The sequence below is a fragment of the Anabrus simplex genome, chromosome 2 (assembly GCF_040414725.1).
Source record: "Anabrus simplex isolate iqAnaSimp1 chromosome 2, ASM4041472v1, whole genome shotgun sequence".
Taxonomy (NCBI): Eukaryota; Metazoa; Arthropoda; class Insecta; order Orthoptera; family Tettigoniidae; genus Anabrus; species Anabrus simplex.
The window spans coordinates 1,058,899,479-1,058,911,978 of record NC_090266.1 but is presented as its reverse complement, the minus strand read 5'-3'; the positions used below and the strand labels follow the sequence as shown (position 1 = coordinate 1,058,911,978).

Sequence of the window (12,500 nt, the reverse complement as noted above, 5' to 3'; positions counted from 1 at the left end):
CGGTCCAGAACATTATTATTATTATTATTATTATTATTATTAGTATTATTATTATTATTATTATTATTATAGATGTTCTGGACCCCACAGCAAGATGCAAGACCGCTACTTGGCGGTAAATTACATCTGCTGCCATTGTTATTGTTGAGAATGTGACCAGCACCAATGTTGCGCGTAGGCAAGTGTGCGGGATTTCTGGCGATACGAATGACATACTTCCGTGCATTATTGACGTTATTATAGAGGTGAACAATTGGACGGTCAATCTCATTCCTATCGTTTATTTCAAATGTGTTTAAATTTTTATTCATATGCCAGGAGAATCTACTGTAATATAAGAACGTTCTCCGAAGGAAAAGTTGGCTGTTGAAAACGAACCCAGGAAAGATTAAAAAGATCGGTTTATGATCAGAATAAGTACATCGAAAATATACAGCCTGTTTCCAGTCATTCAACAGGGTCAGGAATGGAATGAATAAAGCCCCATCTAGCGGCGACAGTAGGAATTGTGCCAGCTGCCGAAGCACTCCTCTGGGGCAATGATCGATGAATGACAAATGAAATGAAATATTGGACAGTGTTGCTGGAATGAATGATGACAGGGAAAAGCGAAGTATCCGGAGAAAAACCTGTCCCGCCTCCGTTTTGTCCAGCACGAATGTCACATGGAGTGACCGGGATTTGAACCACGGAACCCAGCTGTGAGAGGCCGGCGCGCTGCCGCCTGAGCAACGGAGGCTCCTTATAAGTACATTATGAACAGCAAAATCAATTGGTCTCACCTCCTTTTACACCCCACCGCCGTTAAGTTTATTTACCCCCCCCAAAAAAAAAAATTAAAAGAAGGAGTGTTTCTTTATGTTTAAAGGAGATTCCAAACCCCAATGTTCACGTCTATTACCTTGAGTTTTGAGATATAAGTATCCCCATAAAAATAATTCGCTTTTTTTTTACTTCCTTTCACACTTCTCCCCCTCCCCCCTTAAGTGAATTTTCCGGCAAAAAATACTTGTTTCTTTAATAGTAAAGGATCTTCTAAATAGCAATTATTATGACTCTAACTTCTTCAGTTTTTGATTTATATGTCCTCATGAAAGGAATTCAACTCCTTTCCACTCCTGCTCCCCAAGATGGTTTCCCCCACAAAACGCGTATTTCTTTGTTTTTAAAGGAGATGAAAATACCAATTTTCACGTCCGTAACAACTTTAGTTTTTATTAGATGTATGTATTCTCATACAATTAAGTCAATTAATTTTAGAATTCTTTCCCCCCCCCTTTCATTGGATTTTCCGAGAATACGCGTTTCTTTATTTTTAAAGGAGATCCCATATACTAATTTTTAGTTCTGTAATATATTCAGTTTCTGAGATATATGTATCCTCATTAAAGGCATTCAACCCACTATTCACCCTTTTACACCCCTCCTATTGGGATTTACAGAAAACGAAAAAATACTTATTCCTTTACTTTTAAAGGAGATTCTAAATACCAATTTTTACATCTGTAAACTTTTAAAGTTTTAAGATATAGACACAATCATTTTAAAAATTCACCCCCCTTTTCACCCCCCATTATCCGGATTTTTCAAAAACGAAAATATACGTGTTTCCTTATTTTTAAAGTGGATCCCCAATACCAATTTTCAGGTCTGTAATATCTTCAGGTTCTGAAATATAAGTAGCCTCGTAAAGGCATTCAACCTCTTTTTCACCCTTTTCCACCCTTCCTATCGGGATTTTCCGAAAACAAAAAAACGTGTTTCTTTATTTTTAAAGGAGATTCTAAATACCATATTTTACATCTATAAACTTTAAAAGTTTTGAGATATATATACACTCCTTTTAAAAATTCACCCCCCCCTTTTCACCCCCATTATTTGGATTTTCCAAAAACAAAAATATACGTGTTTCTTTATTTTTAAAAGAGATCAAAGGTACCAATTTTCAGGTCTGTAATATCTTCAGTTTCTGAGATATAAGCATCCTCATTAAAGGCATTCAATCCATTTTCACCCCTTTTCACCCCTCCTATTGGGATTTTCCGAAAACAAAAAAATACGTGTTTCTTTATTTTTAATGAAGATTCTAAATAGCTATTTTTACATCTGTAAACTGTAAAAGTTTTGAGATATAGATGCACTGTTTTTAAAAATTTAACCCCCTTTTCACCCTCCCATTAATTGGATTTTTCAAAAACAAAAAATACGTGTTTCTTTATTTTTAAAAGAGATCAAAAGTACCAATTCTCAGGTCTGTAATATCTTCAGTTTCTGAGATATAAGTACCGGTATTCTGATTAAAGGTATCCAACCCCCTTTTTTTACCGTTTTTCACCCCTCCTATTGGGATTTTCTGAAAACAAAAAAATACGTATTTCATTATTTTTAAAGGAGATTCTAAATACCAATTTTTACATCTGTAAACTTTCAAAGTTTTGAGATATAGATATACTCATTTTAAAATTCCAACCCCCTTTTCACCCCCTTAGCGAAGGAATATCCAAAAATCCTTTCTTAGCGAGCACCTACATCTTAATATAAATCTATGCTCAAAATTTCATTTCTTTATGTCCAGTAGTTTTGGCTCGGCGATGATGAATCAGTCAGTCAGGAAGGGTGTAAAAGGGTTAATAATGGGTTGAATGCCTTTAATGAGGCTACTTATATTTCAGACAAGTTATCTATATATATATAATAGCTTGTACTGACTGACTGACTGACTGATTCATAATCGCCGAGCCAAAACTACTGGACGTAAAGAAATGAAATTTTGGGGATATATTCACATTAAGATGTAGGTGCTCGCTAAGAGAGGATTTTTGGATATTCCGTCGCTAAGGGGGTGAAAAGGGGGGTGACATTTTAAAATGAGTGTATCCATATCTCAAAACTTTAAAAGTTTACAGATGTAAAAATTGGTATTTAGAATCTTCTTTAAAATTAAAGAAACACGTATTTTTTTGTTTTCAGAAAATCCCAATAGGAGGGGTGAAAAAGGGTGAAAATGGGGGAAAATGGGTTGAATGCCTTTAATCAGGATGCCGGTACTTATATCTCAGAAACTGAAGATATTACAGACCTGAAAATTGGTACATTTGATCTCTTTTAAAAATAAAGAAACATGTATTTTTTTGTTTTTGGGAAATCCAATTAATGGGAGGGTGAAAATGGGGGGGATTTTTAAAATGAGTGATTCTATATCTCCAAACTTTTAAAGTTTGCAGATGTAAAAATTGGTATTTAGAATCTTCATTAAAAATAAAGAAACACGTATTTTTTTGTTTTCGGAAAATCGCAATAGGAGGAGTGAAAAGGGGTGAAAAAGGGGTTGAATGTCTTTAATGAGGCTACTTATATCTCAGAACCTGAAGATATTACAGACCTGAAAATTGGTGTTTGGGATCTCCTTTAAAAATAAAGAAACACATATTTTTGTTTGTGGAAAATCCAATTAATGGCGGGGGGGGGGGGGCGGTGAAAAGGGGGTGATTTTTTAAAATGGGTGTATCTATATCTCAAATATTTTAAAGTTTATAGATGTAAAAATTGGTATTTAGTATCTCCTTTAAAAATAAAGAAACACGTATTCTTTTGTTTTCGGAAAATCCCAATAGGAAGGGTGTAAAAGGGTTAATAATGGGTTGAATGCCTTTAATGAGGCTACTTATATTTCAGAACCTGAAGATATTACAGACCTGAAAATTGGTATTTTGGATCTTCTTTAAAGTAAAGAAACACGTATTTTTTTCGTTTTTGGAAAATCCAATATTGGAGGGTGAAAAGGGGGGTGAATTTTTTAAAATGAGTGTGTCTACAACTTAAAACTTTAAAATTTACAGATGTAAAAATTGGTAGTTCGAATCTACTCTAAAAATAAAGGAACACGTATTTTTTGTTTCCTGTAAATCCTAATAGGAGGGGTGTAAAAGGGTGAAAAATGGGTTGAATGCCTTTAATGAGGATACATATATCTCAGAAACGAAAGATATTACAGACCTGAAAATTGGTGTTTGGGATCTCCTTTAAAAATAAAGAAACACGTATTTTTTAGTTTTTGGAAAATCCAATTAATGGCAGTTAAACAGGAGTGACAAATTGGGGTGATTTTTTTGAAAGACTATATCTACAGAATATCTTGGAAACGTAAAATGTTACAGACGTAAAAAGTGGGTGTTTGGAATCTCCTGTAAATTTAAAGAAACATAGGTGATTTGTTTTTGGAAACTCCGCTTAAGGGGAACTAAAAAGGTGTGAAATTTTAAAATAAGAATTTTTACAGTATATCTAAAAAAAAACTTAACATGTTACAGAAGTGAAAAATAGTATTTTTTTTATCTCTATTAAACATAAAGAAACGTGTATTTTTAGTTTACGGAAATACCACTCGGGTGGAAGGGGGGGTAAAAGTGACTGAAAATGGTGTTGAATTCTTTTAATTAGGCTACTGATATCTCAAAAATGAAGATGTTACAGACGTGAAATTTGATATTTGCAATCTGCTTTAAAAGTAAAGAAACACGTATTCTCGGAAAATCCCTTGAAGGCGTGGGGGGGGGGGGGGGGTGAAAGAATTGAAAAATTAATTGACTTAATTCTATGAGAATACATACATCTAATATATATAGTTACAGACGTGAAAATTCGTATTTGGATCTCCTTTAAAAACAAAGAAAAATGCATTTGGGGGGGAAACCATCTTGGAGGGCGGGAGTGTAAAGGAGTTTAATTCCTTTCATGAGGACACATAAATCAAAAACTCTGAAGAAGTTAGTCGTGATAATTGGTATTTAGAAGATCCTTTACTATTAAAAAAACAAGTATTTTTTTGAGGGGAAAATTCACTTCGGGGGGGGGGGGGTATTGTGAAATGAAGTGAAAAAAGTAAATTATTTTTATGGGGATACTTATATCTCAAAACTGAAGGTAATAGACGTGAACATTGGTGTTTGGAATCTCCCTTAAACATAAATAAACAAGCATTATTTTTTGGGGGGGGGGGGCGGGGGGTGGCGGTAAATAAACTTAACGGCGGTGGGATGTAGAAGGAGTTGTATCCAATTGATTTTACTGTTATTAATGTACTTATAAGTATCCTCCGTTGCTCAGGCGGCAGCGCGCCGGCCTCTCACAGCTGGGTGCCGTGGTTTAAATCCCGGTCACTCCATGTGACATTCGTGCTGGACAAAACGGATGCGGGACAGGTTTTTCTCCGGATACTCCGGTTTTCCCTGTCATCAGCCATTCAAGCAACACATAATAGTAATAATAATAATAATAATAATAATAATAATAATAATATTCCGGACCGTCGTCAAATGTGCGGACCGCGCTGGTAATGGCTCCTGGACAAATGACTAAGAATGCAGTCCGGCCGCAGGTTCAGTGCCGCCAAGGCACCCAATATGACACCACGCCGGATCTCCTGAAGGATTTTATCCATATTAAAAATGATTATAGGAAAAGATGGCAAAGATTTACGGACCCAACTGACTGGGAGGAATACCTGAGCCTAGCCCGGGAAGTACGAAATCGATTGCTGGAAAGGAAGATTGAAAAATGGGAGGAAACGTGCCGTGAAATAATAGAAAACCAGTCAGATCGGGAATTTTGGTAGATTCTCGCAGGAAACGAGTCAGTTCGCGAATTTCGGCGGATTATATATCTAAAACAATAAGCATTCAATTATAAATTTCAGTATAATACCGTAGCGAAGCTCGGGTATCTTGCTAGTTTATATATATATATATAAGGAAACATGTAGGTCCAATAATACTGCCTTGAGGATTTCCCTACGTAATGATTACAGGATCAGATAATACTTCACCTACTCTAATTCTCCGAGTTCTATTTTGCCACCCATTCAGTTACTCTTTTGTCTAGTCCATTTGCACACATTTTTTTTTCAGTAGCCCCCCGTGATCTACCCTATCAAATGCCTTAGATAGTCAAACACGATACAGTCCATTTGACATCCAGAATCAAAGATATCTTGCTATATCGGATGGCCAGTGAGCTTACCACATCTTGTCATAAGGGAGCAGTTATCCATTTTCTATAGAGCAAGGGATGAATACCCATCAAGGTCCATAGGGAAATCCAACAGACATACGGTGATAAGCATCTCGCTTTGAAAATTGTGTGTTGGTGCTGCTGCGAGTTTATAATGGCTGAGAAGACCTTAACGACAATGAGAGGTCACCCAGCCTTGCACCTCACTCACACTGGACGACAATGCCTGCAAGGATGCAAAGGCAAAAACGGATCGGCATGTGCACCTCAAGGTCATTTCCAAGGAGACTGGCATGGCAGCATTTATGATATTGTTCACAATTCCTTGAGGTATCTTAGGGTTTTATGACATGGGCACCTAAACTGCATCTCCAAACTTGTGGTGTGATGGGATAAAGGCCTGAATCGCTGTGCCAACTCTGTGGAAAAATTGTCAAAGATATTTGGGAACACCGCTTATCTTCTGATTTCCCTATATGTTTATTATTGTGGCTGAAAAAATTGGAACAAAGATTTTTTTGATTTGCCCTTATATATTGATTTTGTTTAAAGAGCTTTCATCTACCATGAACTACTACAACCAAAGTTGTAACTGCATTTTACTTAGGAGGGTAATTCTCTGTTTGACAGTTAGAAAAGATGGTTAGTGTGAAATATAATACCAACGAACTTACCCCTCTTCCCTGTGGCCCATTAGCAGCAAATGTTGGTGATCCAAACTCAACATTAGTGCCTTGCCTGAAGGAGACACTCTGGGAATTTGTGAGCCCTCCAAGTCCAGTTCCTTTACCACTGTAAAAAAAATATTTATGTCATAACTAGAAAATATGAATGTGATTTTCATATTAACTGTATTATTCAGGTGTTCTATTGAGGAAAATCAAATTATCTATTCATGCAAAATATAAATTCTGATGATCAGTGTTCTACAAATGGTGATCCACACATGGTGGAAACCATAACATACTAATCTGAGATAAATTTTCAACAAGTTAAAAAAAATTCAAACAAAAGCAGAGCATATAGACGAGCAGGGAAAGGAATGAAGAAAGAACAACGTATGTAGGCATGGCCCTGATATCTCATTGACTATCCCTTTTTTCTTGAGAAAACAATTATTATATTTTCATCAGTGTAGGCCCTACATGGAAGACTAATATAGGGAAGGCTCCTCATTCTCTGTCCTCGCCTGACTATTTCATATAATCTCCATCCCATAAATAAGCGAAAAGTTCTTACAAAGGAAGTGCTTTTGGTTTTCAAAGCTTATTTTCTATTTTAATTTACATGGTGTAAAAATGGGCAGCAACTTAAAAATTGTTTACAGTCCAAATTTATCCCAACAAGTGTCTTTGGACAAAACTTTTTTTCTTCAACCCAACTTGTGTATATTTGCATGCTCTTCCCTGCATTCATTATGTGTCTTACATATGTAGCTATACACAGACATTTAAATAATTCAAAATTAAACCATTCAAACATCACTTTCTTCATACAAAAGAAAGTTATAAGTGTCCAAAATTACCCTGTGTGATGATTGTTCACTATTTCCCCTTTTTTAAACTTGATTTACATTCCATCAACACAAATAGGTCTTATGGAGATGGTAGGATAGGAAAAGGGCAATAACAGAGTATGGAAACACATAAGGAATTATGATACAGAAGTTATGTGTAAAAAGGCCTACTGGTATTTTGTTTAAGGACCGTTAATGATCCAGACTTGCAACATTAGTGAGCCCTGTTCTTCCTTCTAAAGGAATATTATGTGACTTGATTCCTTCTTAAACTGTGCGGATACAATATATTAATAAAAATTTAATGCTTTATTTTCTTACAATGGTCTCTTCCGTAGAACGAAGTACACAACTCCAGCAGACAGAAGAACTAGCAAGCAGACTATGATGGGTATTACTATCGCTGCTGTGTTGGGGCCTTCACCAGGAGCTCGTGTACGCTGTACGTAAATATCACAGAAACTGCCAAGGAAATCTGGTGGACATTCACATTCCAAATTACCAGCCGTTGGTTCTCGACATACTCCACCATGTTGGCACTTGCACACACGAGGCGGTGGGCGTTGCCCTTCCTTAGGAGCATCACAATTAATCTCTGAACCTCCTCGTGATATAGCATTGTCTGGACATAAGCAACGGTGTCCACCAGGAATAGCCACACATAAATGTGTGCAAGGATTGTTGTGGCATGGGTCAGGATAAGATGTGTTATACCTCAGAGGATGATAAACTGAAAACATAGAAATGGAATCCATTAACACATTTGACAATTTTTGGTTCATTCCTTTCTTTACAACTCTAAGGAAATAGAATCAAATCAAAGAACTGACCTTTTACACCTGATGGATTTACTAGATCCTTGGCTACAACAACAGGAACACCTCGCCCAAACTTGTCTTGCTTTATGAGTTCACCTGTATCATGAGTTACCCAAAATAGAGAACTCTCAAACACATCAAGTGATATAGGATGATTAAGTGATCCTGTAAAGGGAAAAAGGAGAAGTCAATTTACGCTGATAGAACATTGCAAATAAATTTAAAAAGAAACAAAGAAAGACTGACAAATCTGTATATGTAAACACAGCTCTGTCTTATTAAAGGGTCAATCTTTTTGAAATAGAAGGTTTAATGAATATAAGAATAGTGACTAAATTATAAACTCGAATATTAAATTTTCAATCTTTACAGCCACAATACTACATAAAATGACTAATATACTCTTTATCAATGAAGAAGTTGTACTATCAGGAACCCGACTTGCCTCCTTTCAAGACAACACGTCTATTGCTTCCATCTTGTTTCATCAATTCAATAGTGTTTAGCTTTGTATCCACCCAGTACAACATATGGTCCATAGAATAGTCAATAGCTAGTCCAGTGGGGTGTCTGATTCCTTCCGTCACAAGTGGACGTCTCTTACTGCCATCCATCCATGCCATTTCAATCTTAGGTGCTGCTCCAGAATCGGCCCAAAACATGCGCCCAAGTTGTGGATCCACAACAACAGAAGATGGAGATTCAAGTCCAGTTGAGACCAACGACCGGCGGTAACGTCCATCATTCTTGGCAACCATTACCTTTCCACGAGGTTTATTGCCAGACCTGTCTATCTCTGTCCAGTACAAGTTCTTAGAGATCCAATCCACTGCCAAACTAGTAGGCTTTGAGTTACCTGAAAAAAATAAAATAAAAAATTATACTTGTATCTCGTAAAAGATCGCTAAAGGGCAGGAGAAGGAAAGAGAAGAAACATGTTTCCACCCACTGGATAAGAAATTAATACAAAGTGTCTACCCCATCAAATGCCAGGACTGTAATTATGATACAAGACCAGACTGCTCTTATCTTTCTGGAACAGATAGTCATATTAAGTATAGCTGGTAAGGGTTATAATCATAATTTAGCTGTCTTTTGTCTGAGTGGTTGCACATTTATACTTCCATGGATATTTTTCCCAGTATTATGTCTGACTCCTGACTAACCCAGTCCTGAAAGGATGACAGGAGAGTTGCCCAATTCAAGGTATAGCAACTCTAATTTACAAAACTAAGATTGCTGTTAGTGGGAATTGCTACATCTCTATCATATACGTTCCAGTACAATACTGTACTTGTGTATCGGGTGGTACAGCTGTGCCTATTCACTCAGTTTTTGCAAATCTGTTTAAAAATATTCACCTTTCCTAATCATAATAACGTCTAGTTTTATTACACTTTCATGTCAACCAAACCAGCGTAAATGATGAAATATTGAACGATGGTACTGTACCTGTACAGGATGGACTACGTGTTACGATTTGAAATATTATTTATATCATAATTTTATACATACTAGCATACATTTGCTCACCTGGGCAATATTAAGACACTAACAAGATACGAGGACAATGCTGTCGCCAGACAGATTACCAATAGGCAATAAAGTAATGAACATTTCCAAATGGCAGAAGGGATGGCTAGTCAAGCTGCTTAGCGAGTCAAAATCATAAGAAGTGGCCGGTCCACTAACTGCCAAGTGGAAGGGGGAGCTAAGATGCCCACCCACGTACTGAGTCACATAAACCAAGTATTCTTAGAAAATGACCAATTGAAATTTCCAGCCCACAAGCAATTCATCGTGAAGGTTGGCCATGGCTCTGAAGAAGTAATATTTAAAATCCTGCTCAACTCATAGTCCAATCAGAAAATTCTATTACAAATCTTAGAGAGATACAGGAGTGCCATCTATGATTCTGCAAATATGTGATCCAGCTAACTTTCCCATTGATAATAAATTGTACTGGTGACTGAACCACAATCCTGAGAATTCTTGGAGGTCATAACCAAAAATATTGCAATAATTTAATACTCTAAGGTGTCAAGTTTCAAGAATCAAGCCAAACTGCCCTATGATTGGAAGGAAGCACCTGACGCCAGTAGCGAAGCCATAAATTGCGCAAAAAAGAGAAGAAGGAAATTTAATCATGACTTTTCATTCCACAATCGATTTTTCATAAAATTGCAACATGGGAATTAAGATTACTGTCCTGTTCAGTGATGCATATTTAAAGGTCCAGCTCAGTCTACAAATGCAAATTCCAGAAATACATCTTTTCTCTCTCAACTATGACCTCAGACGAACCGGAAAAAGTGGCAGAAATATTATAAATTAAGGCTTCTCGCCGAATGTCAAAACACTTCTTAATAGTCAATTGAGGAGTGAACTACTGCCCATCAGCGAACAATTATTCGTGCTGCACTTAAGTTATCTACAGTACCCAGCCCGAGTACTTTGTTCTAGTATCATTCAGAGCAACAGTGATAATTTCAGTTCGGAATTTATTATTATTCTCATCATGTAGGAAGTGATTCCGGTTAAGTTTAAATTACCAGCTGATACCAGGAGCACTTTTTATAAAGACAATGTGCTGAGCCTGCATTTTTCTATCCTTGGACTTTGAATAGACATGTAAAGGGACATTTCTAGCATTCACTTGGAAGGGAGACTGGCAATTGTCATAGTAAGTACAATCTAACCTTAATATGCAGACAGTGAGACTTTGCCATTTGTGGAGGAAGACCAAGTCAGCATAGCAAACACTAGCTGGCCTTGACAATCATTTCCGGAAGGGCCATGTTCGATCTTCACAACGTGCATTGGGTCGCATAACACTATACTCGTCATGTAGTTCCTAGTTCGGGAAGGAACACTGAATGTGTTGGTGGTCTTAGGCACCTAAAAGTCAGAATACTTGTGTGATCTTGTGGATTTGTTAGGTTAAGATGTGTTTGATATGCGAGTGCATGGGATTAATTCAACACCATGTCCTGATGGCCAAAACCATGCCAGCGCAAGGTGGATTGCTGGCCTCATTTTTCAAATACCTATGCCGTATCCATTATTTCAACAAGAGCATTTTTAAGCACCAACCTTTATGAACAATTTTAGAGACAAAAACGGTTTTAACAAGAACCGATTTAGGTGTATTTTAAAACATATTTTTGTAATTAGTCCATTTTGAAGTGTATTCATCATTATTTCCTACAATTAGCTAAAAAAAAAAAAAAAAAAAAAAAAAAAAAAAAAAAAAAAAAAAAAAGAGGACTGGAGTGTTGTTCTAACATTTAATTTTTTTTTTTTGCCAGTTGCTTTACGTCGCACCGACACAGATAGGTCTTATGGTGACGATGGGACAGGAAAGGGCTAGCAGTGGGAAGGAAGCGGCCGTGGCCTTAATTAAGGTACAGCCCCAGCATTTGCCTGGTGTGAAAATGGGAAACCACGGAAAACCATTTTCAGGGCTGCCGACAGTGGGGTTCGAACCTACTATCTCCCGAATACTGGATACTGGCCGCACTTAAGGGACTGCAGCTATCGAGCTCGGTGTTCTAACATTTAAAAAACTGTTTATCGTAATAAATAGTCGACATCATATTGAACAGGTGGACGTGGAAATGTAGTTCTTTTGAGAATTTTGTCAATACGGAACAAGAATGAAATTAATTTGTTGCAAATTTCTGATGTGTTACAGCCTTATGACCCTGTTTTAAGCCTTTGGAAAGCTCTAATGGTAGTAATTACATGGTGTATATCACAACTGCTGTATAGCATTTACATGCCATAGATTATAAAATTATGTGATAAACACGTTTCTATCAACTTCAATGTGATGAGCCTACATAAAATGGTAGTGAATTGACTTTTATGTTATTGCTCCTAACCTGTCACATCTTCTATGATACCATGACCGCTCATTGCTATCAGAAGAAAATGGTCTCTTGGAACAATTAGGTGCAAAATTCTATAGGGATACCTATAGGGGTGGATATGATTTGTAATTAATATTTCATAAAAATGATTTAGAGAATTGGACTCCACTCTACATAAAAGGTACAGTGTTTTTGAGATGAGCCTCGCTTACTGCCTCATGTACGGTTTTTGCATCGTACGAGGGAGTCTACATCGGGCTGTGTGAACATAAAATTGCTGTAAGA

General features: G+C 36.8%; 1 protein-coding gene across 1 annotated transcript in view; it reads right to left on the bottom strand.

Annotated features, from left to right (window-relative positions):
• mgl (megalin) overlaps positions 1 to 12,500 on the bottom strand; it is a 213,688-nt gene that overhangs the window by 6,586 nt on the left and 194,602 nt on the right. Inside the window, exons 53-56 of the mRNA XM_067142002.2 lie at positions 8,789 to 9,199; positions 8,356 to 8,508; positions 7,847 to 8,255; positions 6,684 to 6,801 (exon numbers count right to left, since the gene is read on the bottom strand). Of these exons, the coding sequence (XP_066998103.2) occupies positions 6,684 to 6,801; positions 7,847 to 8,255; positions 8,356 to 8,508; positions 8,789 to 9,199 (1,091 nt within the window). The remainder of the gene's footprint in view (positions 1 to 6,683; positions 6,802 to 7,846; positions 8,256 to 8,355; positions 8,509 to 8,788; positions 9,200 to 12,500) is intronic.